Genomic DNA, 26,275 nt, shown 5'->3' with positions numbered 1-26,275 from the left:
TCTCTCCGGAGGGTTGCCCGTGACGTGGCATCGGTCTTCCTCCAAAGCGAGTAATGCAAAAGACAGTGTAACCGAGATGGAAGTCACAGGGTCTTTTTATGGCCTAGTCTGAGAAGCCTCACGGTGGCCCTGCTTCGCTGCGCTCATTAGAAGTGAATAGCTAAGTTCAGCCCACACCCAGCGGGAAAATTAAACACCATCTCTTGAAGAAAGAAGTACTCGAGAACTTTGTGATGGCAAATGAGTCACTTTAGAGAAACAGAAGGAAATTAAGGGGTGGAAACCATACCCTCTAAGTCATTATAGACACAGCTGCCAGGTTATTCTCATCATATGAAGGTCTGTCCACGTGATTTTCCTGCTCAAAAGTCTTCATACTTTTCCATTGCCTACACCCGACAGGACGAAGCTTAAAATCTGTAGCGTGTAATTCAGGGCCCAGCTGCCCCTCTCCCTTTCCCGTGGATCGACCGAACGGAGACATTCTTCTTCCCCACGCCTTTCCTTCTTGTTCCTCCTCCCTAAAACGTTCTTTCCTCCAATCTCGACATGCCCAAATCCTTTCGGTACCCGCCTCGCTATCTTTGGATTTCTTTCTTTCTGATAAAGTGACTTAGCAAAATTAAAAAAGAAAATGCTTTGTGGATGTTTGGAGAATGGACTGTAATAGAGCAAGGATAGACGTAGTCGGGTTTGTTCAAGGCTATTGCAGACATGTGAGTGAGGGCTAGTGGAGACCTGGACCGAGTGGGAGCAGTGGAGACAGAAGTGGATAGGTTGCATGTATGCTCTTACAGTGGAACTGATACGGGATTTGCCTTAGCACCGGGTGGGCGTGCAGCACCATGGAATCGGGGATGACTTCCAGGTGTTTGGCATTGCTCATTGTGGAGCTGGTAGCCCTATTTCCTGTGAGAGGGCCACATTTGGGGTGCTCATGCCGACGTGGAGATGCCCACAGGGAAACCTATGGTAAGGTCAAGGGACAGTTAGGTCAATTAGAAACATGGGTCTGGAGATCAGAGAAGACACACTTGAGAGTTCTCAGCATACAGATGGTTTTAGGATGGGGCATGGGTGGGGTCCCCCCAGGAAGAGAGCGGAAGAAGAGGAGGGTCCACACCTAGTTGCTGGGGACCTGCAGGATCTAGAGAACAAGCAGAGGGACAGCTCAGAGGGAGAAGTCTGAGAAGAGCTGAAGGGGGAGGGAGAGAGCCAGGAAAGGGTGTGCCTTGTTTGCAGAGAAAGGATAATATTCCAAGGAGGTTGCAGGGGCGCCTGGGTGGCTCGGTCAGTTGAGCGAGCGACTTCAGCTCAGGTCACGATCTCACGGTCTGTGGGTTCGAGCCCCGCGTCGGGCCCTGTGCTGACGGTTCAGAGCCTGGAGCCTGCTTCGGATTCTGTGTCTCCCTCTCTCTCTCTCTCTGCCCCTCCCCTGCTCATGCTCTGTCTCTCTGTCTCAAAAATAAATGAAAACATTAAAAAAAAAAAAAAAAAAAAAGAGGATTGCAGCCGTCTGTGCCCGTTTCTCTTGCAGCATTGAATGGATGAAAACGGGGAAGCGTTTTTGGATATGGAAAACTTTTGGCGTTGGCAGGTGTAGTTCAGTAGCAGGAAGGAGACAGAAGAATGAGAGCAGTGTGGTGAAATGGGATGGGAGGATGGAGAATTTAAACACTCGGGTATTTGGTCCACACTCACCCAGTAAGACCCTGCAAACCGCACCGTGTGGCCTCCTGAGCCTCTCCCACGTGTCCTGGCTTCATCCTTACGCCTGCCTCATTCTCAGTTACCACCAGGTCTCACCTGGTCAAGTCCACTAACAGCGTCCTTGCCTCTACTTTGCTCCTTCACATCCTTTCTCCACGGCAGCCTGAACAACCTTCGGAAAACCCTACATCTGATCGCATCACTCCTGTGTTTCAAAGCTTTCAATGGTCACCCACTACCCTGGGGATGAAGTCCAAACCACTTGCAAGTTTCTAGGTCGTCTGGCTCCGGCCACCCTCCCTCCCTCTCTCTCCCCCCTTTTCCCACATCTGCCCTCCAGTCCTTTTCTTTCACCGTCACCTTCATTTTTCCAACTGTGCCCCACGGTCGTTGTCCTCCAGGTTCAAGTCTGAAGTCTTAGCTTAAACACGGTTCCCCTAGAAAGACCTTCCTTCACCTCTCCTTGAACCCCCTCCCCTCTACACTGTCATCTGAGATGGCTTTTCTTTTCTCTGCCATTCGCACCGGGCAGGCTGTCTCTGTGCTTTACGACCGTGTCACAGCACTTAAGACCAAGTAGGCGCTCAGTAAATATTTCTTGAGTGGATTAAGGGGAACCAACTTCTCATTTCCATGGTAATGCTCCGCCAGAATCTTTCGTAAATGGGAAAATATCTTAAATGGCTTTATTTACTTTCAGCAATGTAAGCTAATGTGGACATTTTAGATGAGGCTTTTCAAAAATCAACAGGTCAACAATATCTCGGGAGGCAAGACCTACAGACTCAATTATTCTACATCATTGCGACTTATAGATCGAATGTAATGCTTTCATTAAAGGGTCGTTTGTTAATCCAGTTAATAATGAGTCACCTATTGAGGTTGAACGAGAGGTGAGTTAAACAATCCCTGATTCTGCAGGAGTAATTAGTTATCCATATATTAATTTGCCTGCTTTCAATTCAGGCACTATTAAAACAAAAAAATCCAAGGGGAGAGGTAGTAGGAGTTTAACAGCCATCCATTCTTTGCAACGTTTTCAGAAAGCAAACGAAAATGAACGCTGAAACCAGCCAACAGCAGGGGCACTCATTAACTTAATGCACTTTAATCTTGTGAATAGAAGCTAGAGCTTGAATCATGGAATCTGGAGCTGCAGACTTCCACCCCCAGCCACCTGAAAGACATCTCCACATGGCTGTTCTGATGGCACCTCCAATTCAGCACATCCCAATCTGAACTCGTTATCCAACACATTGTGGTTCTTTGCGGAAACCCGCCCTCCTCCTGGGCTCCCTGTTTCACTGCATGCCACCTCAGACACATAGGCTACCAGTCTCAGCAACATCTTCCTGGGTGCACTCCTTGGCCCCCTGAAAGTGTCAGGTTACCACATCTTGGGGACAATCTCGCAGCAGCCACCCTGGTCCCTTCTCAGTCTCCTGGATAACTCTCACTGAGGCCTCTTAAATTCCTTTCCCACCTCCGTGTTCCCCTCCATAAAGCCTCCTGCCTCAGGTATGGAACTCAGCTTTGAAAACCCAAATATGGTCCTGTCACTTCCGCAAAGCAAGTAAACCAAAAGACCCCCAAAATATCTCATCCCCATCGTAATAACTCATCCTTACTGAACACTGATTGTGTGCAAGCTCCGTGCTCAGTGCCCTGCATACGTTATTGCATGAAATCCTTCCACATACCCCTCAGTTAACGTCCTAACTCCTCACCAACATCTGGCCTCCCTGTCCTGCCCACTTCATCCAGGCTTCTCCCTGGCTCGCCAGGTGCCAGTGGGCTTTGCGTTGCCAGGACACGTGGCAAGCCTTGGCTCCTCAAATGCTCTCTGCTTGGTCCAAGCTCGCTTGACTTCTTTTGTCCTATGACTCTCAGCTCAAATGTAAGTTTCACAAAGAAGCCTTGTCTGATGGTCCAAAGTTGGCCCCTCCTATTATCATAAAACACCAGCATTTGTTACCTTCTGTCATTACTTTTGTTTGTTCCCTGTTCAGCTCCCTCAGCAGAAGGTAGGCTCCTCCAGAACAAAGCCCAGGTCTGATTTGTTCACCAGTGAGCTGGAGGAGTAGCATGGGGCCAGATGATTGGGGCGCTCAATAAACAGGAGTGGAATGAATAAGAGAAGGAATGAACGAAATCACAGTTCCCGGTAAGCACTCTGGAAATGGTCGCTATTATCAATATCCTCGAGCTCACATCTCTAGTGCTCTTCCTCACCGACCCGGGCTTTCTCTCCAAGCACCCAAATCTGACAGTGTTGACGTCCCTGCTCAGATCTTTCTATGATGATCACAAGCCTATCACTTTGGTATCTCCTACTACGTGCAGGGAACCATGACGTGGGCTTAAAAAGCATCATCTCAGTTATCCTTACCGACTACCCCACGAGGTAGACTCTCGTTTCCAGGGCATTTGAGAGCGGTTTTGCCTTCGTGAGCCCTTCTTCCATAAAGAAGTATTTAATGTTACATATTACACTGCATCCACTGGTAGAATTGGTATACCAATTATACAAATACAATCCAGGCTGGATTCATTTTTACAATATGCATTGTTATTCTGATTTTAAAGGAAATGGGAACATTTTCGTGGGCCCTGGACACTAGGCCCAATAGGTCAGCCCTGCTCTTGTGCCCCGTTGTCAGATGAGAAAACTGATGCTCTCAGGACCGAAAGTCACGGCGAAGAAGGAGTGGAGCCGGGACCCGAACCCAGGACAAGAGAGAGTCTGGTGTTTAACTTCTATCCGGAGTTAAAACCCCTGGGACCCACCCAGGTTGTGCTCCAGGATCCCTTCGGGGCGCTCTGTCCTCCCCGGGGGCCCAGAGCCACCAGCCCAGGACAGCCTTTGTGCCCCGCCCCCTCGCTCAGGCCCCGCCTCCCGCCGGCTCCCGCCGGGGTCCGGGCGCCTGGAGCCACGACTGTAGGGCAGCTCTCTATGCCCCGCCCCTTCCCCGGACCGAGGCGCGCGGCCGCGGGGGGGGGCGGAGCCGCGGGACCGCGCGTGCGCTCGCCCGCCTCTGCCCGTGCGCATGCGCCGTGTTCGCGCGCGCTCGCGGGAGAGGATGGCGGGGGCCGCGCCGGGCGCCATCATGGAGGAGGACTACTTCGGGAGCGCGGCCGAGTGGGGCGACGAAGCGGACGGCGGCCAGGTGAGGGGGGGCGCCGGGCGCCCCCGACGAGGACCGTTGGTCTCCGTCGCCGGCGGGCCGGCCCCGCCCCCGCCGCGCCGGGCCCCGCGGTCACCGAGTGGTTCAAGCACAGCCCGCCCCGCCCCCTCCCCGCCCGGGGCGCGCTCCCCGCGCCCCCAGAGCGCCCGCCACCCGCCTTCGTCCCCGGGCCAGCGGGGCCCGCCCAGAGCGCCGCTGCCCGTCGAGGGGCGAGCACGCGGCCTCCGTGCGTCTCCGTTTCCTCCCTTGCAAACGAGTGGGGGCGGGGACGGGGCGGGAGACCCGGGCGTGAGGTCCCCCGGCGCCGCGGCCGCCTCGCTGGGGTCTGGGCGGCGGAGGAGTAGACGGCCCTACCAGTAGTCCCAGTGGCCACTCCCTTGGGGCCGGCCTCGGCCTACCGGCCCGCCAGGCATAGAAGGCACGAACTCGACGGCGGATTGGGCTCAGAGCGCCCAATTTGAACCACTAAGTCGCTTAGAAAGTCCAAACCAGCATCATGAGGGGGAAAGTACAACTTTGGGCTTTCGTAACACGTGTTTTACTGTTTGTAAAACGTACTTTTCGGTGCTTTGGTCTGATCCAGTCAATCCTTCCATCGTTGACCTGGAGGGGTTTGGTATGGAGACTGAGGAGGGGTCTTTCCTTGTCCCCCATCCCCCCCCTCCCCCAGGAGGGTTGGGAACTCCGACCTGGTAGCCCCAGCCCTGCCAGTGTAGTCCAAGTTTATTCTAATCTGAAAACCCACGAAGTGCTGGTTTAACTTGCAGCTTCTCAGGTCCCTCCCCTGGAGCAGATAGGTTGGCCTGGAGGGGAGCCTGGGGATTTGCCGTTTAGCAAGAGTCCACATCAGGTGTGGGCAATACCGAGCGCTTTGAAGGAAGGACGGAGTGGGGCGCAGGTGGTTGAAGGGGGCAGGGGTGCAAGGAGGGCTTGGGAGCTGAGGATCGGAGATGCGAAGACAGGTGCTGTGTTTGTGGAGCAGAAAGGAATCCTCGCTGGTGAGCCGTCTGGTGGATGCGGCGGCCCGAGGTCTGCGAGGGAGCCAGGTCTGAAGGGCCTTTGACGGCTGCTGAACGTGACTTGTTCAAGAGTTTGGGGCGGGGAGTGACAGCACAAGGTTCGTGTGTTTGGAGGCAGCTTCAGCGGACGGCCCGCGCTCGCGCTGTCTCACTCCCCTCGCAGGATTGCGAGCTGGCGAAGGAGTGGGGACCCAGCCCAGGTCCTTTGTCTCCACCGCCACTTTATCACACCGCTGGACAACCAATGGGACGTGAATGAGCTTAGTGGTGGCTTCGTGTTCCGAGCGTCCCGTTCAGGATGTCACAGCACTGGTCACTCTGGGCCTTCAAGTCATGACCTTACCACTGAGGCATATCCAGGGGCCGTCTAGACCAGGGCCCTCGTTTTATAAGCCGACAGTCCACCTTGTGCCCTAGTGTGTGCCGCTAGGAACAGCAGGGCCAAGCGTAGACCCCGCCGACAGGAGGCTGGGGAGTCTCGCGTTCGGGGAACTTTCGTCGTGACCCCCATTCGGCGCACCGACCCTCATAGGCTCTCGGTGATGAGAGGGGTGGGCCAGATGTTCCCTTCACGTACATGCTGACCGCTCAGAGGAGGAAGAGGAAGTCCAGCAAGGTGACCGAAGGGGTGACGTGAGCTGGATTTCGAGCGGTGGGGGTGGGTCAGTTCTCGTGACGCCAGGTGTGCTCGCTGGACGCCACGTTGCTGGACCCGAGAGGCGGAAGACGCGCACGGAGGCCACGGTGATGTTAGGTCCAGGTGATGACAGTGAAGAGCTGCTGAAGGCCGGTGGTGCAGTCTGGCTTCGGGTTGCCGGTGGGGGCTGGCAGGAGACGAGACCGGCCAGGTGGCAGGTGAAGGGTTACAGCCACGCTAGAGGTGGGAGAGCCTTGCTGAGGGAGACTGGAAGTTTCACGCAAGAGAGAAGCATCAGACGTGCGGCCTGTGAAGACCGTGGTGGCGTCAACACGGAAGGTGACCGGCAGGCAGGCGTGAGGCTGAGCCGCCCGGGACGTACCGCTCCCGCAGGCACGCACAAAATCAGGAACAGGAAAGGCGGGAGGAGGGGCCAACGGGAGAGACCTGGGGGAAGCAGAATGGGCGGGTCCTCACGACGGACGCGCGGTGGAGTGAGGGAGCAGAAACTGAGGGTGACTCACACCTTTGTGAGTTTGGGGTACCAGGCGGACGACGGAACCCTTCACTAAAACATAGGTGGTGGGACAAAGATCTGTTCGGAGGTCAGTTCTGGACCTAATGAGTTTGGAGAAGTAGCAGGCATCCGAGGGGCAGTGAGAATAAACTGCTGACGCTTGAGTCTGGAGCTCGAGAGAAAGAGAGAGATCCAGGCTAAATTCTAGATTTATGAGCAGGGAGGTGGCATCACCCAAGAGAAGAGGGAGCAGGAGAGAGTAGGGCTGAGGACAGAGGCCCCAGAAAACAGCCCCACAAGGACGAGTCTCGGGGTGAAGGCCAGCCTTCCTTCACGGCCTCCTCCAGGCTCCCCGCACAGGGCAGGTCTGAAAGACTCCCCAGTCCCCACGGAAGGAATCTGCTCCCAAAGCATTGCTTACAGAATTGCCCAGGGGTGGGCAGACTTTTTGGTAAAGGACCACATACTAGACATTTTAGGCTTTGCCGGTCCCTGTCCCGACTACTTAACTCTGCCATGATGGGGAGAAAGCAGCCATAGACAATATGTAAAATTCCAAAAAATTCTCAGATGGGTGTGGCTGTGTTCCAACAAAACTCTACTTAGAGAAACAGAAGGGCTGGATTAGGCCCTGAGCCGTGGTTTGCTGATCCCTGGTCCAGCTCTTACACCATCATGTTAGTTACTTGCATGGAAGGTTGGTCTCTCCTCGTTTGTAAAGTCCTTTGGCAGAAAAGGCTAGATCCTGTCTTCTATTTCCGGGGATTTCTAGAGGCGAGTACAGTGCTCAGTACAGAGTAAGCATCTAAAAAGCATCTGCCTAGTGGTTGGGATGACCGTGTTAACACCGGATGGACCTTGATGTCACACATCATCCTGCTTTGTTCTTAGATTCAGTGACTTGCCTAAGGTTGTTTCCACACAGAACAGGGCCTGGTATCCAGCCAGTCCTGCTGATTGGAGGCAAGTCTGTGATCTCTGCTTCCTAACAGCGTATTGATGGCTTGTGCCTTCGAGAATCACTCCATCAGTCTTTGTTGGAAAGCATTAAATGGCACGTGTGAAATAATAATAGTGAAAACAATAATAACTGACATCTGTTGAACTCTCACTGAACGTCAGGCGCTAGGCTTGGTTCGTCCAGAAATTAGATTACAGAATCCTTCCAAAAGTCCAATGGGAGCAGCACTGGTACGATCTTTAATAGAGGAGGAAGCGGATACCCCGAGAGCTTAAGTACCTTGCGTGACCACCGTACACATGCGTGCCAGCATGTAGTTGCGATACAGACCCCCTTGGTGTGTTTCTGGATTCCATTTTCTTAGCCACTCGTTATTTGTCCAGCCCACTTCCTGAGATGATCACAGAAGTCAAATGAAGCAACGTATGTGGAATGCTTTTGAAATGTTCTGCAGATTTAAGGTGAGATTGCAGGATACTTGCGTTGATGAAAAAGTAGCCTGGCTCTTTTTATCACCAGCAGGAGGATGATTATGGAGAAGGAGAAGACGATGCGGAGGTCCAGCAAGAATGCCTACATAAATTTTCTACCCGGGATTATATAATGGAGCCCTCCATCTTTAACACTCTGAAGAGGTGTGTGAGAAGGGTCATGTGTGTGGGGAGGAAGCTGGGGAACTTAGAGACAGTGTGTAATGGACCCAGAGGGTGATCTGCAAAAGCCAGAATAATGTGATTTGGGAATGGAAAGCTTCTAGACCCCGCCCCACCCCACCCCCGCTTTAAAAATCTTAATATCCTGACTATCTTGTCATTGATCCCCATGCCCGCCTACATTCCTATGAGTGTCCTAGCTTTTTTTGTTACCTTTTCTAGGTATTTTCAGGCAGGAGGGTCTCCGGAGAATGTTATCCAGCTACTGTCTGAGAACTACACTGCCGTGGCCCAGACCGTCAACCTGCTGGCTGAGTGGCTCATTCAGACAGGTGCTTTGTGGGTGGCCCCGTCCTGCCTGGTCACCCCCCCCCCCCGACTTTTTTTTAATAGACCTTTGGATCATTATAATGCTGATAAACCAGAAAGGCCTTGTTTGTTTTCCTGGTTTTTAAGACTTCTGTAAGTGGGAACTGAACTTCTTACCCATGTTCATCTGCTTGATTCCTATCTTTGATTCACTAATTTGAGGTTTACGGGTGGCCTGCAAATGGGATTCTCATGGAGCTGTTTTCCCTACTATGTTGTAGAATTATGGGGTCAGACTGTATACCCTCACTGCGTCATTTCTTTTTTTTTTTTTTTTTTTTAATTTTTTTTTAATGTTTGTTTATTTTTGAGACAGAGAGAGACAGAGCATGAACGGGGGAGGGTCAGAGAGAGAGGGAGACACAGAATCTGAAACAGGCTCCAGGCTCTGAGCCGTCAGCACAGAGCCCGACGCGGGGCTCGAACTCACGGACCGTGAGATCATGACCTGAGCCGAAGTCGGACGCTTAACCGACTGAGCCACCCAGGCGCCCCTTCACTGCGTCATTTCTAAGAGGTCTGTTATAGCAAGCGGTGGATGATGGATAATTTAGGCCTGGGTATGATTGTGGCTTTTAGCTAATCTGATCAGGGTAGAGCCTCACTGTAAGGCCACTGAGCTGGGTGCAGATGATGTCATGGAGGAGGTGCTGCTGGAAGGCAGTGGGTTCCCTGCTGCCCCAGCTCCTGAACACGGTGCACCTCTCACGGCTGGCATCTGCTCTCTTTCCACCCTGTCGGGTATGTCTTTCTGTCCTCCTGCCTGTCTGTTTTGGCAGTTTGTCCTCGTCTTTACCGAGGCGTCCAAGATGCTGCTGTCCTTTCCGTGAAGGCAGACGGCCTTCTGTGTTCTGCCTTGGGCTCCTTTTTGGGGTCTTACCGTTGACCAAGGTTAATAAATCTGAATTTTTATGAGAGGTCCCGAATTCCAAGTGGTCAGAAGCAATTCTGTGATCTTTGGTTCACATACAGACTTTTGACCTGTCTACTTTTTCCAAAGTAGTGTAACAAATTGAGAGATGGCCATTTTCCATCTGGCTTTTGTCATTTTCTTTCAGGTGTTGAACCAGTGCAAGTTCAGGAAACTGTGGAAAATCACTTGAAGAGTTTATTGATCAAACATTTTGACCCCCGCAAAGCAGATTCTATTTTTACCGAAGAAGGAGAGGTGAGGAGTCTGTCTTCTTTTTCTAATGCCAGTTCCTAGGATCTTTTGCTCATTCCACGTGTACAGTGGAACGTGGCGTATTAGGCAAGTAATGCAAAAAGTTGGGTCCTAAAATCAAGGGGTGAGACAGAAATTGTGTAGAGTCAGAATTGCCCTCAAAATGCTCTCTGCAGGGTAGTGAGCTCTTGCACACTGAGAGGCACACGGGTGGTGAACTAGAGAGGAGGACTGGCAGACTCAAACCTCCCACTTCTGTCGACTCTCGAGCACCGGTCCTGGGAGTGGTGTGGGGTACTCGTCCGGGTCCTCCAGGAAGCAGACACCAGGCCGGGATTCTGTGTGCAGGAGATACGAACAACACGCCTGTGAGAGAAGATGGGCGGGGGCTGGGGAGCCACGATGCAGGTCTGGGCTCAGAAGGCAGAAGGGAGGAAGGAAGGTTGGGGGTGAAGAGCCTTAGGCGACCGTGCAGTTTTCAGAAAGTTCCAGCAGTGTCAGTGGGTGTCTTCGGGCCACAGTCCCCTGTCACTGGAGCCCCATGTCTCCTGGGAACCAGCCTGCCGGGAGCCCTGCCGTACTCGATTGGTGGCTGGGAGTATCTGGCGGGCAGCTGGCCTTGGCACAGGTGGGAGGTGGACTCAGAGGGTCTGTCAGTCACACAGTAGGGGAGCTGAGAGACGCGTGTTCGCGGCCACCACACATGGCGATGGCCAAAACCTCTGCCCTATCAAACGGCCTTTTCCTCTTGCCAAGGGCAAGCAAGATGTGGCATATGTGTTACTTGTGCCTACGCTGCGGCCACACTACGTGTACTTCCCTAGACTCGAGTGGCTCCAAGAAGCGCCTTTCAGTGCACCTTTCTGGTGTGCGGTTGAGTCTTCCAGAAGCCGTGAGTGGGCTTTCAGGGCTCCAGCGCTGCCGCTCGGCTGCCCGTGTGGCATCGCCAGCTCTGGTCTGCTTCCTGTGCCGGGACCACAGGGCTGGAGCTCGACGCTCACGGGGGCTCTTCCAACTGGAATGTCCAGTGGTTGTTTATACGATACCGTCTTCACTAAAGCTCAAGCGAGGCCTTTTATCTCGCCGTCCATTTGTTTGTTGGCAGACCCCAGCTTGGCTTGAACAAATGATTGCACATACCACGTGGAGAGATCTTTTTTACAAACTGGCTGAAGCCCATCCAGACTGCTTGATGCTGAACTTCACTGTTAAGGTAGGCAGGGGACTAGTGTCACAGAAAAGGCGAAGGCATTTATGAGTGAGAGTTATATTAGTTGGGAAGTGGTCTGTTTCTTTTGAAAGGTCGTATTTGCTTTTTGGTAAAGGTCTCCATCACTTCGCCTCTGTAAATCTGAACAGTGAGAAAGAAAAGCACAGAATATGTATATATGTTTTTGGATCAACGTGGACTGTGTTTTAGGATTTGGCAGGAACGTATTTTTAGAGTCCATCGTGTGCTGAGAGGACCCTTTAAGAAGGCCTGGTTTGGGGCGCTTGGCTGGCTTAGTCGGAGCATGTGACTCTTGATCTCGGGGTCGTGAGTTCGAGCCCTCCGTTGGACACAGAAATTGGTTTAAAAAAAAAAAGAAGGCCTCGTTCGTCCACTTCATGTTACACGAAGAAACCGAGATGGGATGGTTAGCCTGGGCCACAAGCCTAGTCAGTGGTGAGGCGGGGATCAGAATAAGCATTTGAGACCTGAGACCAGTGTTTGCTTGTCCCACCTTCCCACGCACACTGACGACAAGCCAACTTTCTGTGAAACGTGTGGTCACTACCTGTTGACACTCTGGCCTCTCGTTTTTGTATTGTAGCTGATTTCTGACGCAGGGTACCAAGGGGAGATAACGAGCGTGTCCACAGCCTGCCAGCAGCTGGAAGTGTTCTCTAGAGTGCTCCGTACCTCTCTAGCTACAATTTTGGACGGAGGAGAGGAAAACCTTGAAAAAAACCTCCCTGAGTTTGCCGTAAGTTCTTTGTGTGTCTCAGAAGGCGGCCGTGCATCGGGGTCATGCGTTTTCAAACATGAAATGCTTCTTCCCTGGAGAGAATGTCCAGGTCAGAAGGCCAGTTCCAGCATAATAACTTGCATGCAGAGTGGTTGGGGGTTTGGCTCTTTTGTCGACATCTGTCACTGCTGCAGTTATGGAACCCCAAACTCTCTCCCCCTGCAACGTTCCAGAAGATGGTGTGTCATGGGGAGCACACGTACCTGTTTGCCCAGGCCATGATGTCCGTGCTGGCCCAGGAAGAGCAAGGAGGCTCCGCCGTGCGCAGGATCGCACAGGAGGTGCAGCGCTTCGCCCAGGAGAAGTGAGAGACGGTGTTTGTGCTCGTCCTGGTCCTGACTAGGTGCTCCCCGCAAAGTTCCCCCTTCGCCCTGTGTCCACCGGCAGAGACTCTAGGCCCTCCTCTTGACAGACAGATTAACTGCCTTCTGTCTAGTAGAGCTAGAAAGGTCAGGGTAGTTTTAGATACACGGAGAGAGCTTGCTTTCTGAAGTTTGGCTTTGATGAGTATTTTATAGGGTACTTGATTATTGTGCAGTTCACTGGATTTGTGAACCTGTGTTTTCATATATTAGGATTCATCAATAGCAAATGATAGCGGTCCTGAAATAGTTATTCAGTAGTTTAATTGTTCTGTTGTGGTCCATATCTTACGGAATAAAATTAGCCCTTGCTGGCTTTATTCTCTCCTAACGGAGTCTTAATAAGACATGAAAAGTGAATGGCTCCTCTTGGAAAGTCTGCAAGCTGTATCCAACCCTTCTTTCCCAGTTAGCTCTAAATGCTGTTTTTGTGGGTCAGTCAGGATACCAGTGAATGACAGACATATGAAAAAAAAGGGACCCAAACAATTCCAAGAATGAGGTGTGAAAAAAAAGGAAGGAAAGAGGCAGAGAAGGAAGGAGAGGGCAGGGAGCCACCTTCCTAACAGTGGGATCTGTGCTTTCCCTCACCCAGAGGTCATGATGCCAGTCAGATCACACTTGCGCTGGGCACAGCTGCCTCCTACCCCAGGGCTTGTCAGGCTCTTGGGGCCATGTTGTCCAAAGGAGCCCTGAATCCGGCCGACATCACGGTCCTCTTCAAGATGTTCACGAGCATGGACCCGCCTCCTGTTGAACTCGTAAGTTGCTTTCATTTTAATAATAAGGTGGGACCCCCTCCGTGCCGAATAGAAGGGTTATTTTGGAAAGCCTGTGTTTCTCCTAAGTCCCTGAATACAAATTCGTTTCTGTCCTTTTCCTCATCCTCCCCCGTCACGTCCTCGGCGTGCCCTCACTCCTGCCGTAAGCGCATGTGGACTGACCTGACGTCTCCTCTGCGCGTTCCTTTTCATCGAGCCCTGTGTGTCTCCTCAGATCCGGGTGCCGGCCTTCCTGGACCTGTTCATGCAGTCGCTCTTTAAACCAGGGGCCCGGATCAACCAGGACCACAAGCACAAGTACATCCACATCTTGGCGTATGCCGCCAGCGTGGTTGAGACCTGGAAAAAGGTGCCATCAGTTCTGAGGATCGATGCACTTTTAGGGGGACAAGTAACCTCCTCTCTTTGGTGTTATTTGGGAATTTGGGCTGTAAGAAGTCATGAGCCCAACTAGTGTCAGAAACCTGTTTGTAGCGTTCGTGCGTGAAATAGTCAAAGTGCTGAATGTCTCAAGAGAAGGTGCATAGCATCTGTTAATACTTTTCACACTGGCATTTGAAGTGCGACTACAGAGATAAGCAGGTCCCTCTCTGCCACAGGCCCAGCCTCACTGGCTTGTTCCTGCACGCTGGGCGACTCCAACGGGTGGCAGCCGAATGGACTCGGCTCCAGGGACAGGGAAGGGGGTTTGCAGAGAGGGGTAGCCCGTAGCAGATGACCCCAACTGCAAGGCCACCGGGACTCACTAACTCTGTGTGTGTGTGTGTGTGTGTGTGTGTGTGTGTGTGTTCAGAACAAGCGCGTGGGCATCAACAAAGATGAGCTGAAGTCAACGTCAAAAGCCGTGGAGACTGTTCACAACTTGTGCTGTAATGAAAACAAAGGGGCCTCCGAGCTAGTGGCCGAGCTCAGTACACTTTATCAGTGCATTAGGTGAGCAAATTAAACCTTAGTTCTGAACTTGATCCTTCTGGAGGAAGTTGGTTGAATTTTCATTTTATTAAAGGCTTATGTATTTAACAAAAGCTTCAGAGACACTTACGGATTTCAGTTTTTTTGTAAAATGTATCTAGAGGACTTTAAATTGTTTCAGCAGCACGAGTACTTCTCAGGTGCTTATCTGCCAGAAGTCTGTTCATGAATTAGCCTAAGGAAATGGAAGACCAACCAGAATTACAAAAGCTGCTTCGAAGGGAAGGGTCTATTTACCGTAAAAATCAGGCCAACGAAGTGTTGCTTGTGTAGAAGTGACATGATCACAGCAAGGATACAGACGCCTGCGTTGATCAGACAGGCTTACAGACAGGGTGGTCCTCTTAGGTGTTTGAGGCTTTCCCCTGGTAGTCTCTACTAGGGACAGAGAGAGGGTTTGCCAAATAAAACTTCAGCCCAGTCCGGGCTCCCTGAGAGTTCTGCATTAACGATCTTCTTTTAAACCAATAGTGGTTGAAAATAAGCCAGTAACTGAGTTTGGGTCCCTGTAGCACACGTTGAGAGGATCCTGGCCTCCTGAGACCGTCTCTCTGACCAGCATCTCCTTGGCAGAGCAGAGGGAGAGCCACTTGCTGGGATAGATGGGGCGGTGGCGTTTCTTTGTTTAACTTCATTTAAAGGAAGCATTGTGCCCCATTTTCCCGTAGGTTCCCAGTGGTGGCCATGGGTGTGCTCAAGTGGGTGGACTGGACTGTGTCAGAGCCGAGATACTTCCAGCTACAGACCGACCACACCCCGGTACACCTGGCCTTGCTGGACGAGGTACGGGGGCTGCGGGGCCTTGGGCGGCACTCCGTGTCCGTGCCTTATCCTGCTCGTGCCTGTCCTGCCAGTACGTCTGTCACTGAACCCACAGGCTACTCGGTACAGAGCTAGTGACTTTTTATCCTCAGGGAGGATTTTCCTTTTAAGGAACTGGTTTTCGGGTGCCTAAATGGCTCAGTCTGTTAAGCGTCTGACTCTTGATTTTGGCTCAGGTCGTGATCTCACCATTCGTGAGATTGAGCCCCCCACCAGGCTCTCTCCACTGACAGCATGCAGCCCGCTTGGGATTTTCTCTCTCCCTCTCTGCTCCTCCCCCTGCCCCCAGAAAAAAATTTTTAATGTTTCCTGATCTATTTTAATTTTTTTAATGTTTATTATTTATTCTTGAGTTAGAGAGACAGCACGAGCAGGGGAGGGGCAGAGAGAGGGAGGGGCAGAGGGGGAGACACAGAATCGGAAGCAGGCTCCAAGCAGGCTCCAGGCTCCGAGCTGTCAGCACAGAGCCTGATGTGGGGCTCAAACTTGTGAGCCACGAGATGACCTGAGCCAACGTCAGGTGCTCAACCGACTGAGCCACCCAGGCGCCCCTATTTTTGAGAGAGGGAGCACAAGCTGGGGAGGGACAGAGAGTTAAGGGGACAGAGGATCTGAAGCAGGCTCTGTGCTCCCATCAGAGAGCCCGGTGAGGGGCTCGAACTCGGGAACCATGAAATCGTGACCTGAACCGAAATCAAGAGTTGGACGCTTAACCACTGAGCTTCCCGAGGGCCCCAAATAGAAAGAAAATTTAAAGAAGGAACTTGTTTCATTGGCTTCATAGATTTCTCAGTTTTTAGCAAGTGTTCCGAAAGGACGCGCAAAGGCACGGAAGCGGACCGGCTTTGGGCGAGGGCTGCCGACACTAGCCGCCCGCCGTGTGCCGGCCGCGACGGCCGGGCACCGACGGTGAGCCCCGGGGGCCCGGCCGCGGTGCTCAGCGAGGCCCCCTTTGGCGTGTTTGTAGATCGGCACCTGCCACCAGCTCCTGCACCCCCAGGTCCTGCAGCTGCTTGTTAAGCTTTTCGAGACGGAGCACTCCCAGCTGGACGTGATGGAGCAGGTGAGCGGGCGGCCCACGGGCTTCTGGCGGCCGGGGAGGGGACCCGTGGTGACGGCTTTGTCTGCCCCCGCCCTCGTAGCTCGAGTTGAAGAAGACCCTGTTGGACAGGATGGTTCACCTGCTGAGTCGAGGTTACGTACTTCCTGTTGTCAGTTACATCCGAAAGTGTCTGGAGAAGCTGGACACTGACATTTCACTCATTCGCTATTTTGTAACCGAGGTCAGCAACACACCGTTTGTTTGTTTCACGTTTCTACTGTTAACGCTAGCGGCGCCTTCTGGCTTAATGAGTTTATTTCGCGCCCAGCTCTGAGAACTGTGCTCTCTGCTGATCGTGGGGACAATGGTTACATACCATTTACCAAGCACATCCCACCTTCAGGAGCCATATTATGTTTTGCCCGTGGAACCACCTGGGGTCTTGACGTTGGAGGCTCGTATTGTCGCCGGGGAGCAGAGGGCGGGGAGGGGAGGGTGACTGTCCCCAAACCGTCTGCCGTTTCATCGGACGCCGGTGGGACGCCGCCTGTGGCTGTGGGGAACGGCCTGGTGCGCTGTCGTCCTAGGTGCTGGACGTTATCGCTCCCCCGTACACCTCCGACTTCGTGCAGCTCTTCCTCCCCATCTTGGAAAACGACAGCATCGCAGGCACCATTAAGACAGAGGGCGAACGTGACCCCGTGACGGAATTTATAGGTAGGGTTGGGACGTACGCGTCCCTCCGCCGCGACCTTGTCGCCGTTCGCCTCCCGTTTCTAACCCCGTGCCCGTTTTCCTTCCGTGTTAAAGCTCACTGCAAGTCCAACTTCATCCTGGTGAACTAATTCAGTGCGCCCTCCGGAGCCGACACACGACCTTCCGAGACCAGTTGTGGGGAAGCCCTCCCAGGAGCCGTCGCCGAAGAGGCCCCGTCGGCATCTCGGGACCGGGCCCGGGGGGGGGGGGGGGGGGGGGGGGGGGGGGGGGGGGGGGGGGGGAGGTGGGCACCGTGGAGCCGCTACCACGGGCGGCCCCCTCTCCTAGGGGCTCGCGCTGCCCCCAGACCCTGCGGCCCGCGGTCTCCCCCCGGCGAGGGAACGGAGTCCCTCCCGTGGGGCGCGGCGAGCTCGGGACCAGAGACTCGGAGATGAACTGCCTTCCGAGGTGACTTTTCTCACCAGAACCCGATTGGTCGGCATTTTGTCACGTTAATTTTCCAAGAACAAATTAAAAAGTCTTTCCGCTGGATCGGCAGGTGTAGGTCCCGGTGGTGTTCTCGTGTGTAAATAAGGCACGCTCAGGCTCCACTCCCGCGGGGAGTCGTGTATTTTATTCATTATCACTCGGGTGATCTGAGATGGCCTTCTCCACCCCCACCACTGATTCCCAGGTGACAGAACAACTGGTGATCAGTCTGACCTCGTTTACCACATTATAGGCCACCGTTGCCAAATAGAAAACACCAAATCACGTACTGAGGAGAACGGAGACCACACTCCGGCCGGGCACACCGTGCTGCCGGCCCCGGGGTCTCCGCCCTCCCATTTCCGACCCTTGAAGGATGGCTTCCCCGCCAGCCCGGCAGCCCTCCACTCGGGTCAGCCCCGAGTTCCTGCAGACGGCGGCACTCCCGGCCCAGCGCCCTCGGCGACGGGATCCCCCCTGACGAGGGCTCACGATACCATCTCTTAAACCCCTGCTCTTCCGGAGGCCTGGGTCTTAGACGATGGGGTCCCCGAACGTGCAGTTCTCCTCGATAGCGAGGTTGTAGTCGGCACCCTTCCCGTCTTTGTAGGTGCTGGTCACTATCCGCATCCAGCCTCGCTCTCCCTGGGGGGGGGGGGGGGGGGGCACCACACGTTCGCTCACCCCCGTCTCCTGTGCCCCCCGCTGCCCGTGCGCCGCCCCGCCACCGTCTCAGGCACCGTGCCTGCCCTTCCCGGGACCCCTACTCAGAAATACCTTCTGTGAAATACTTTGGCTTGGTTAATATTTAACAAGCGAGGTACATGGCCCTGTGAGCCCAAAGAAAATTAATGTAACTAAAATGTTGACTCTTCAAGCCGGATGACTTAACTACCTATTAATACCCCCGGTTTATGGTCTTTTAATAAAAACACCGAGTTCATCACTTCGACATTAATCACTCTCCCCCACTTCATAGTAATGAATTTGTGTCTTCAGCTGTTAATGGTTAATACTAGGCCTTAGAAATGAAAATTCTGGCAGTTAATTTATCTCCCCTGGATTTTTGACCAACTCAAAAGTAGTTTTGAAAAAATGCCGCCGTATTGGGGCGTATCTCCTAAGAGAGCCGAAACTGTGCCGGCAGAAGGGATGAGACGGTTGTAGAGGGACGATCGGGCTGAACCGAAAGTTCCAAAACAGTGCTTTGCAACCAGGGCGGGGTCCCCAGGAGACACTTGGCAAAGTCCAGAGACATTGTTGGTGGCCACGTGGGGCGGGGAGGAGCCACTGGCGTCTAAGGGGTAGGGGGGCTTGACAACCCTCCCCCCACGAAGGATCTGACCCTAGATGTCACCAGTGCTCCTGGGCCGGAGCAAGGAGCCCCCCAGCCCCCGCTCGGCGCCGCAGTTCCCGGCTGCGGAGCCTGGGGGAGGGTGGGGGGAGGGCGCCTACCCACGGTTCTCCCCAGGAGTTGCGGACGATCCAGTACTCCGTGCCGTCGCTGACACCCCAGCCGGCCACAGAAATGACGTGGTTTATGTAGGCCCTGTCGTGGTACTCCGCGTAGATGCCTCCCGTGTAGTTGACCATCTTCTCCGTCGCCATGATACCGCAGCTGAGCGCAACCACTTGGATCAGCACTCGGGTGGGAAGGACTCACCCCCCCTTACAGGCGGCCCCGTGGACCCAGCCCGGGTCGTGCATCGGGACGACCCTGCCCGAACTTCTGTCCCTCACTCGAGTGTGCGCACATGTGCGCGCGCTTCACCCTCGCTACGATCCCAGACGCCCTACGATCCCTCACGCGCCCAGACAGGGAAGTCGGCCCCAGGGAGGGGGCGGGGGGGTGACACTGACTGGGGCCCCTGTGCCCAGCTGGCGGGGGGCTCCGGCTCCTCACCTGATGGGGCCGTTGGCGTAGATTTCTGCCATCATCTTCTCCCGCCCGGAGAGGGAGCCATAGTCGCCGACTTTCCAGAGGGTGTAGTTCTGGATGGCGTGGCACTCTTTGAATTCAGTACAGGTTCCACACTGGTTAAACTTGTCGCACTCTGCGGGACAGCACGCGAAGTCGGCGTGAGACGGGCTCCTCGGGGACCCGCGGACAAAGAAGCACGTGCACACGCCCTCTCCACGCTTAACTAACAACCGGGAAGCATCTTGCCGACGGGTGCTGCCGAACTAGGCTCTTCGTCCGGCTGCGAGGGAGCGGGGAGGACCCCCTCCCCAGGCTTTGGCGGGGAAGGAGCACACAGGTTAATCAGCTCATAGTAGGCACTCAAGAGCGAGCCTGTTCTCCTTTAAAGGCCAAGAGCAGGGTCTTTTCACAATACAGCTGAAAGGAGTGGAATTAAACTATTAGCTTTTAATAAGGTAATTGTATTGCTGGCTAGTGAACAGGCCAATACATTTGGAAAAAATTAAGCATTTTCTTATTTTTTTTAATTTTTTTTGGTTTGAGGAGGTTTCAAGAAGTAGGCTAAAAAAAAAAAAAAGACCAAGTGTGGCTCTTAGTTGTGTAAGAAGACACCATCCCCTGCGCTGTCCCCAGGCCCTCAACATCCCACTTTGCACCCCTCCACCCTGCCTTGTTACGGCTCTCGTGTCACCTACTTGTTACAATTTCCCAGCCGTCCAGATTCCTCCCCCAGGACCACAGACTCCTTGAGGCCTAACCTGCCGGTTTCGTTTGTCCCCAGGACACCAAGTGCCCCAAGCCCAGTATCACTGGCAAGGGACAGATCCATGGCCACATTTGCTAATACAAAGAGCGGACTATGTACCGCAAACAGTCGGCTCTGCTCAGTGGCACTGGTGGGTTGGAGGGGCCTGGCCTAGGCTGGACGAGACCAGTGCAGGGTGAGGGAGGGCAGGGCCCCAGGGACCACCTGATCCCCCATCCTGCAGAGCCTTCTCCCCTTCACCTGCCCTCTCCTTGGTTCTCTGACCCCTGTTGTATTTACCACTTCAACAAGACTCACCCAACCAGTCTGGGGGAATTCTTTCTGGCTGGGCACTACGGCTCCGGAGGCGACGTGAGGGCACCGTGGGTGTGGCCCAGAGTATGCTCGGGCCCTGAGAGGGCACTGGGTGCTGCCGGAACTCACCCTTTTATGGAGGGAGAGGGCAGGGGCGGAAACGCACTCGGGCTCCCCCTTCCTCCAACACTGCGGTCTCAAATGTCCCATTAAGTTCGTCCCAGTTCTCCGCCCTGGCCAAGAGGGAGCTCTGACGGCGACAGGTGACTTAACGGCCAATTACGGGCTGGACCTTCTTTCCTTCGGCTTCCAAGGAAAGCAGCCTGGGGCTGTGCCAACTCCCGAGACTCCAGGCAGGCTGGCTCTGCTGGTCCCTGCAGGACCCCTCGGCCCCACCCCTGCCCCTGTGCTCACAGCCCAGGCCGGGGAACGAGCTGATGCCGTGTTCCAGCTGGGCCCTCGTGCCTCCAGTTCGGGGCCGCAACCTACCTGCAGGCCTGCTTTCCTCACCCACTCCTGGAAAACCTTCTCTTCCCTCTGCAGGGCTCACCTTACAGACGCCCAGGAAACCCCCAAAATGCCAACATGGCAGAACCCAAGCACCGTGGCCAGTCCTGGCCACAGGGGACACGAGGCTGGAGACACCCGCCCCAGGTCTTTTCTGGGGGTCTTCTCAGGAAGGACCGTGGACTCCAGCTGCCCGCTCCCCCAGCCCCACGGGGTTCAATTTCAAGGTGGCGGGGGGGGGGGCTCCCCACTCCGTCCCGCCCTCCCCCAGCGCCCCAGCCGCGCTCTCCCCGGGGGGACGGTGGGGGCGGGCGGGCACCTACCCTGGTCCTTAGCCTGGTAGTTGTTGCAGGTCTCGTCGGGGATGCCGTGCTCGTGGGCGTACCCCCACACCGGCAGGTCGTTGCCCCCCTCGCAGGAGCCCGCGTCGCCGCAGTCGATGACGTGCTGCACGGACAGCAGGGTGGAGGGCCAGGCCCCCTTCCTCTTGATGTTGATCCGGTCTGCGAGGGCGGCAGCACGCGCACCTGGTCAGCGCCCGCCCCTCAGGGTGTCCGCACTCCAGGGCCCCCTCCCCCAGCCCTTCCGGGCACGGAGGTGTCTGTCCACACCACTGGCCACCCGGTGCCACACGGGCAGGGCCAGGTCCGTCTGCCCGCGCCTCGGAAGGGCCTGCTGAAGGGCCGGTGGGCCCGCCGGTCCCCAAGACAAGAGCGCGGGACAGGACAGTCCTGCCCCTTGAGGCGCCACCCCCACAGCAGCCCCGGGGCCCCCTCACCTCCCTGGTGTCACCGCACAGACCTCCACTCCTCTGACCAGCCCCGTGCCTTCAGAAACCCGCCGTCAATCTGCGCCCGCTGCCCCTTCCTCCGTGCTCCCTGGCCGCTCCTTGGCCCAGAGAGCCGTCCCTGCGGACACCCCTGTGCAGCCCCCCGGCCTCCCCGGCCGCGCCGGCTCCAAGCAGCTGCCGCCACGTCACCTGCTGACCACTGCACGTACTTCCCTGGGCCCGTGTCCCGCAGGGCTCAGCTCCAGACCCCAAGCACGCCGCCTGACACGCAGCAGGGGCTCACGAAGTACCAGCCGCGTAAACGAGGGAACGAATTTTCTTTTCCTGACCCGAGCCCGGCCCTGGCTGCTGACCCCGGGAGGTCACGCCCCTGCCAGCTCCTGATGGAGGCTCCCCAGCCTCACAGCCCGCGGTGCAGGGCCTGCGGGCCAGGTGAGGGCCCCCTTCGCCCTACTGCCCTCTCCAAGCCATTTTGCCTCCACCCGTCGTGGTTTCCTTCCACACCGCGGTAAGGGTGTCCCCGTCCTTGGGCTGATGCCTGCTGGTGCACGGGAGGGTTTGCCCTCAGGCTCAGCCCCAACCCCCACCCATCTGAGGGCTCTCCAGATTCCACTGGAAAACTCCAAGGCAGGTCCCTCGACTCCCTGCCACCCGGCGTACAGGCTTTCTGCACCCCCCACCCACCTTCTGTGGCACATCCCTGCCCGCCCACCCGAGGCCCAAGTGGGCCCTGGGCCCTCTCTCCCCCATCAGTACCTGCACACACGTGGACCTGCCTCTCCTCCCTCCCTCCCTCCTCTCTCGTCCTTCTCTTTCTTTTTTTTAATGTTTATTTTGAGAGACTGAGGAGGAGAGGCAGAGAACATCCCAAGCAGGCTCCATGCTGTCAGCGCAGAGCCTGACGTGGGGCTGGATCCCATGAGCTGTAAGGTCATGACCTGAGCTTAACTGACTCCGATGCTTAGAGCCACCCAGGTGCCCCCGACATCGGCAAAGGGCCCCTGAGCCCCGCACGCGCCTCCGCACACACCGCAGTTCTCTGCTGCCTCGTGAGGCTCCCGGCAGCCCTCCGGGTCTCCATTCCCAGCCCCGCTGTCCCTTCGGCGCCTTGCCAACCTGGCTGGGGTCTCCTCCCCACTGAGGAAGCTGCTCTCGGAAGGCCGAGGACCTCCGTGCTGCCAACTCTGAGGCCTACTTCCCCAGCCTCGTCTCCTCCGGCCCCTGCCCGGCAGCGGTGGGCAGCAAGGCTGCTCCATCCGCGGCCCGGTCTGGCCTCCCCTGCACCCGGATCAGGCGTCCCCTCCCTCCCTGACCCAACCCCGGGGGGGGGGGGCGGTCAAAGACCCTCCCCGCGTGGCCCGAAGGTAACTGGAAGTTCCTCTCCACCTGCTCGTCTTCCTCCATCACCCACAGGTGCTTGTCCACACCTGCTGTGCGCCCGGCTGTTCTCCGCGCTGGGAACCCAGCGCTGGACAGAAAAACAGTCAAAGCCCCGACCCGTGGGGTCCCCACACAGGACAGGGAGCCCGCGTACAGAGGCTCTCGTAGGTCAAGTAAGCATTCTGTGCTCGCTCTGCGTGCAATCGTGGAGGGTTTCCAGTGGGACAAAAGTACAGTCCGACCTGGGGCTCAGTAGACGGGTCTAGGCTGAGACGGGACGGCAGGGGGGCGAGGGGGCAGAGACCAGGCGGTGCCAGCGCCCGGGGCTCAGAGTAGGGGTGCAGCGATGGGGGGTGCAAAAAGCAGAGGGGTTCAGAACATACCCTGAAGGTAAAACGGACAAGATCCGTCCCAGGATCGTACGAGGGGCGGTGCTAGGCTTCCATGGGAGCGACGGGAAGGATGAGTGGCTCAGTCAGGTGGGGTGGGGGGTGGGGGGACTGAGGCGTGAGGTGTCCGGGCAGAGGGAGGGCAGAGGACAGCTGGTGTCACGGAGGCGCAGGTGAAGGCTGAGTCCCGGGAACCCAGTGCTCGGGGGGAGGGGGAGGAGCTGGCAGAGGATATGGAGGCGCAGCCAGAAAGTAGGAAGAGCTGTAGTGTGTGGTGAAAGGCGGGGACAGCGCGCCAGGGACAGGTGATCAAGCGCGACCACGGAGGGCGAGGCCCGGCGGCTGACGGCTGCACCTGCCGGCGTGGCGGCCCCTCGCGCCGAGTGGGAGGTGAAGCGAGGCTGGACGGGGTCTGAGGACGGAGGAGGGGGCCCGCAAGTGGGGCAGTGGGCTCCAGGCCTCCTGCTCATTTGCTCCTGGCGATGGCCGGGTCCAAGCACAGGGCAAAGGGCCCGGGGACAGGAGGAGAGGCAGACCACGACCGGCTGTGTTAGGTGGCAGCCTGCCGGGCCGGCGCCCCTGGAAGTCCCCTTTTGAGGGCTTCCGTTTTCTCGGTGAAAGAGGAAGAAGGGTCCTGCTGCTGGGGGAGAGCGTCATTGGAGGAGACGGTTGCCCCGGAGAGTCCGCTCCGGAGATGCGGCAGGGCTGACCCTCTGAAAATGGAACCAGGTCGAGGGCTCGCCCTGGTGACCTTTGTGGCTCTTCTGTCCATCCCCCACCCCGAGGGTCACCACAAAGGCCCTCTTTCAGTTCCGCGCCGAGAGCACCATGCCCTCCGAGGCCTTTGCCCCGACCCTCCGCCTGGGGCCTGCCCACACCCTGCCCGCCCGGCCCAAGGCCTTGCAGGGGCTGCAGGGGTTAAGCCTCTGGCTCCACATCCCACTCAGGGGGCCTCCCAAGCCTCCCACACCTTGCAATGGCGCCGCAGCCTATCTGCCCCCCTTTCCTCCTCCTTCCGGCAGGGCCAGAAGGATGCCCCAGACCACCCCCCTCCACTCCTCGACCCAAAGACGCCCGGCAGAAGTCCCGGCCCAAAGGCCAGGCTTCTGGGCTCTACTCCCAGCTGCCACTCACACCACACCCGAGTCTCCTGACCTCCTTGCCAGGGACCTCAGCTTCCTCATCTGCAAAGTGGGAACAGTCCCAGGGCAGCTCGGAGGCTTCAATGGAGCCACCAAGCCTCAGAAGCGGCAGCAGCCTCCCTGTTCTTAATCAAGTTAACACAAGGCCACGAGTACACCAGGCCTGCCCAGTGAGCTGCCCCGCGGGGACGAGGCAGTGGTCCCCTGCCCCCCCAGCCAGGCAGTCCCTTCTGCAGTGGAACTCTCCCGTCACCGGAGGCCCCTGGGCCGCCACTGGAGATGGCAGAGCCCCTCCCACACCTCCCAAGCCAGCCTGGGGCTGAATGGAGGCCGGAGGCTGGGGGAGGTCTCTGCTCCCTGCTCTCCCAAGGCAAGGCCCAGCAGCCCTCGCGGGTGGTGTGGCCCTCAGCTTCCCCTCCTTCGTCCCCTCACCGGGGCCAGGGGCCAGATGAGGAAACCGGCCAGCCTTGCTCAATATTCCAAGCCCAGGATGGGCATCAGCTCAAATATTAACTGCTGCTGCGAAGCAGTTTCACTTCCTTGTCCCCAAATACTGGCAGGGGATTTTGGGTGAGTCTCACCTCTGGTCTGATCCCAAAGGGCCGGGGTCACAAGCTTTGGGGGAGAAACGGCACCTGGGAGCCGCATGTCACGGGGCGGCTGGCCCTCGTCCTGCCTGCCACCCACGGGCCCCAGGCGGACACACAGTCCAGCCTGCAGCACTTTGGCCTTCCCTCCACCGGGAGGAACCGCAGAGGTCACGGGTCAGCTCCCCTAGGCTGGAGAGGCTCGGCCACCTCCCACCCCACGCAGAGCCCAGGCGCAGAATCCCAGTGGCTGCCTGTGCCGCCCAGGAGGCAGTGTGGACAGGCCTTCGCGGCCCGCGGTCCGGAGGGGCTGCGGAAGCCCACCTACCCGCCATGGCGCTGGTGCTGCCGTGGGCCCAGCAGGAGCCACAGTACTGGGGGATGTGCTGGTTCCTGGTGACACTGGCGTAGTTGACGCCGTTCACGTTCCGCCAGTCCCAGCTCTTGGGCAGGTCCCTCGGGGACAGATACTCGTGAGGCCGGGGGTATGTCCTGGGAAGAGACCAGCACGAACAGACTCAGCGCCCGCTCCCCTCCCCAGAATGACAGGCTGTGGGAGTCAGCGCCCGAACCCCCAGGGCAGCCCCTCTCCCAGGGGGGCACCCCAGCCCCCCTTCCCCCGGGGTCGTGAAGGAGGCGGCGCAACCCCCCACGCGGGAACCACATGGCTTCCCCGGCAAGCCCCCGCCCCCACCCAGGCCCCCAGGTGAGGCTTGTCCCACCTTCCAAAGGTAAAGAAAAAGAGCGATCCCCCCCAGAAAACACAGGATCTGGATTTGACCCTCAAAGGTCACGGGAGGCAGGCAGCACGCCAGGTTCCTGGAACCCGGGGGAGCCCCGGGTGGGGGGCCCAGCCCCGCGCGCGGCCGACCTGCGCCCCAGCTTGGACAGCTGGTCCCCCCGCAGGGGCAGGCGGCAGCTGTGACCCGCTCGGAAGTAGGGCCCGGCCCGCGCGCCCGCCAGCAGCAGCAGCAGCAGCAGCAGCGGCCCGGACGGCGCCATGGCTCCCGGCCCGCCGGCCTCTCCCAGCCCTCCCCGCCCCGCCCGGGGCCTTAAGCCGGCCGCGCCCGGCGACACACCCCCGGGGCGGGGCCGGCCGCCGGCCCCGA

The 26,275-nt window shown here is 56.8% G+C and overlaps 2 protein-coding genes across 6 annotated transcripts; one reads left to right on the top strand and one right to left on the bottom strand.

The window, feature by feature from the left end:
- Positions 1 to 4,754: 4,754 nt before the first annotated feature.
- On the top strand, positions 4,755 to 17,453 carry NELFCD (negative elongation factor complex member C/D). Of its 5 annotated transcripts, none has more exons than XM_049650545.1 (15): positions 4,755 to 4,877; positions 8,549 to 8,664; positions 8,905 to 9,014; positions 10,110 to 10,219; positions 11,322 to 11,429; positions 12,031 to 12,183; positions 12,399 to 12,529; positions 13,183 to 13,348; positions 13,584 to 13,718; positions 14,163 to 14,302; positions 15,010 to 15,124; positions 16,131 to 16,226; positions 16,306 to 16,357; positions 16,793 to 16,922; positions 17,016 to 17,453. In XM_049650545.1, the coding sequence occupies exons 1-14, from the start codon at positions 4,758 to 4,760 to the stop codon at positions 16,882 to 16,884; spliced, it is 1,644 nt and encodes a 547-aa protein (XP_049506502.1). In that variant the 5' UTR covers positions 4,755 to 4,757; the 3' UTR covers positions 16,885 to 16,922; positions 17,016 to 17,453. The 5 variants fall into 5 exon arrangements, with proteins under 5 accessions (XP_049506502.1, XP_049506501.1, XP_049506499.1 ...); XM_049650544.1 differs by having other exon boundaries at positions 16,306 to 16,446; positions 16,838 to 16,922; XM_049650542.1 differs by having other exon boundaries at positions 4,756 to 4,877; positions 8,552 to 8,664; positions 16,306 to 16,446.
- Positions 17,454 to 17,564: 111 nt separating this feature from the next.
- CTSZ (cathepsin Z) lies at positions 17,565 to 26,206 on the bottom strand. Its single transcript, XM_049650546.1, has 6 exons — positions 26,038 to 26,206; positions 25,495 to 25,658; positions 21,202 to 21,381; positions 19,294 to 19,444; positions 18,846 to 19,008; positions 17,565 to 18,035 (listed from the first exon to the last, which is right to left on the bottom strand). Exons 1-6 carry the CDS (start codon positions 26,166 to 26,168, stop codon positions 17,925 to 17,927), a joined length of 900 nt encoding a protein of 299 aa, XP_049506503.1. The 5' UTR covers positions 26,169 to 26,206; the 3' UTR covers positions 17,565 to 17,924.
- Between the last annotated feature and the right edge of the window lie 69 nt (positions 26,207 to 26,275).

Source organism: Panthera uncia (assembly GCF_023721935.1).
Source record: "Panthera uncia isolate 11264 chromosome A3 unlocalized genomic scaffold, Puncia_PCG_1.0 HiC_scaffold_11, whole genome shotgun sequence".
Classification (NCBI taxonomy): domain Eukaryota; kingdom Metazoa; phylum Chordata; class Mammalia; order Carnivora; family Felidae; genus Panthera; species Panthera uncia.
This window is presented reverse-complemented; position numbering and strand designations above follow the sequence as displayed.

What these genes read in the sequence shown, in the direction of transcription:
- CTSZ (XM_049650546.1), bottom strand. Translation starts at nt 26,168, where the DNA reads ATGGCGCCGTCCGGGCCGCTGCTGCTGCTGCTGCTGCTGCTGGCGGGC. An exon ending in CAGCACCAGCGCCATGGCGG is followed by an intron (nt 21,382 to 25,494) that starts GTAGGTGGGCTT and finishes CCGCCCTCGCAG; the next exon opens with ACCGGATCAACATCAAGAGG. An exon ending in TACGCCAACGGCCCCATCAG is followed by an intron (nt 19,009 to 19,293) that starts GTGAGGAGCCGG and finishes GGTTGCGCTCAG; the next exon opens with CTGCGGTATCATGGCGACGG.
- NELFCD (XM_049650541.1), top strand. Translation starts at nt 4,758, where the DNA reads ATGCGCCGTGTTCGCGCGCGCTCGCGGGAGAGGATGGCGGGGGCCGCG. An exon ending in TGGTTGAGACCTGGAAAAAG is followed by an intron (nt 13,719 to 14,162) that starts GTGCCATCAGTT and finishes GTGTGTGTTCAG; the next exon opens with AACAAGCGCGTGGGCATCAA. An exon ending in ACCTGGCCTTGCTGGACGAG is followed by an intron (nt 15,125 to 16,130) that starts GTACGGGGGCTG and finishes GCGTGTTTGTAG; the next exon opens with ATCGGCACCTGCCACCAGCT.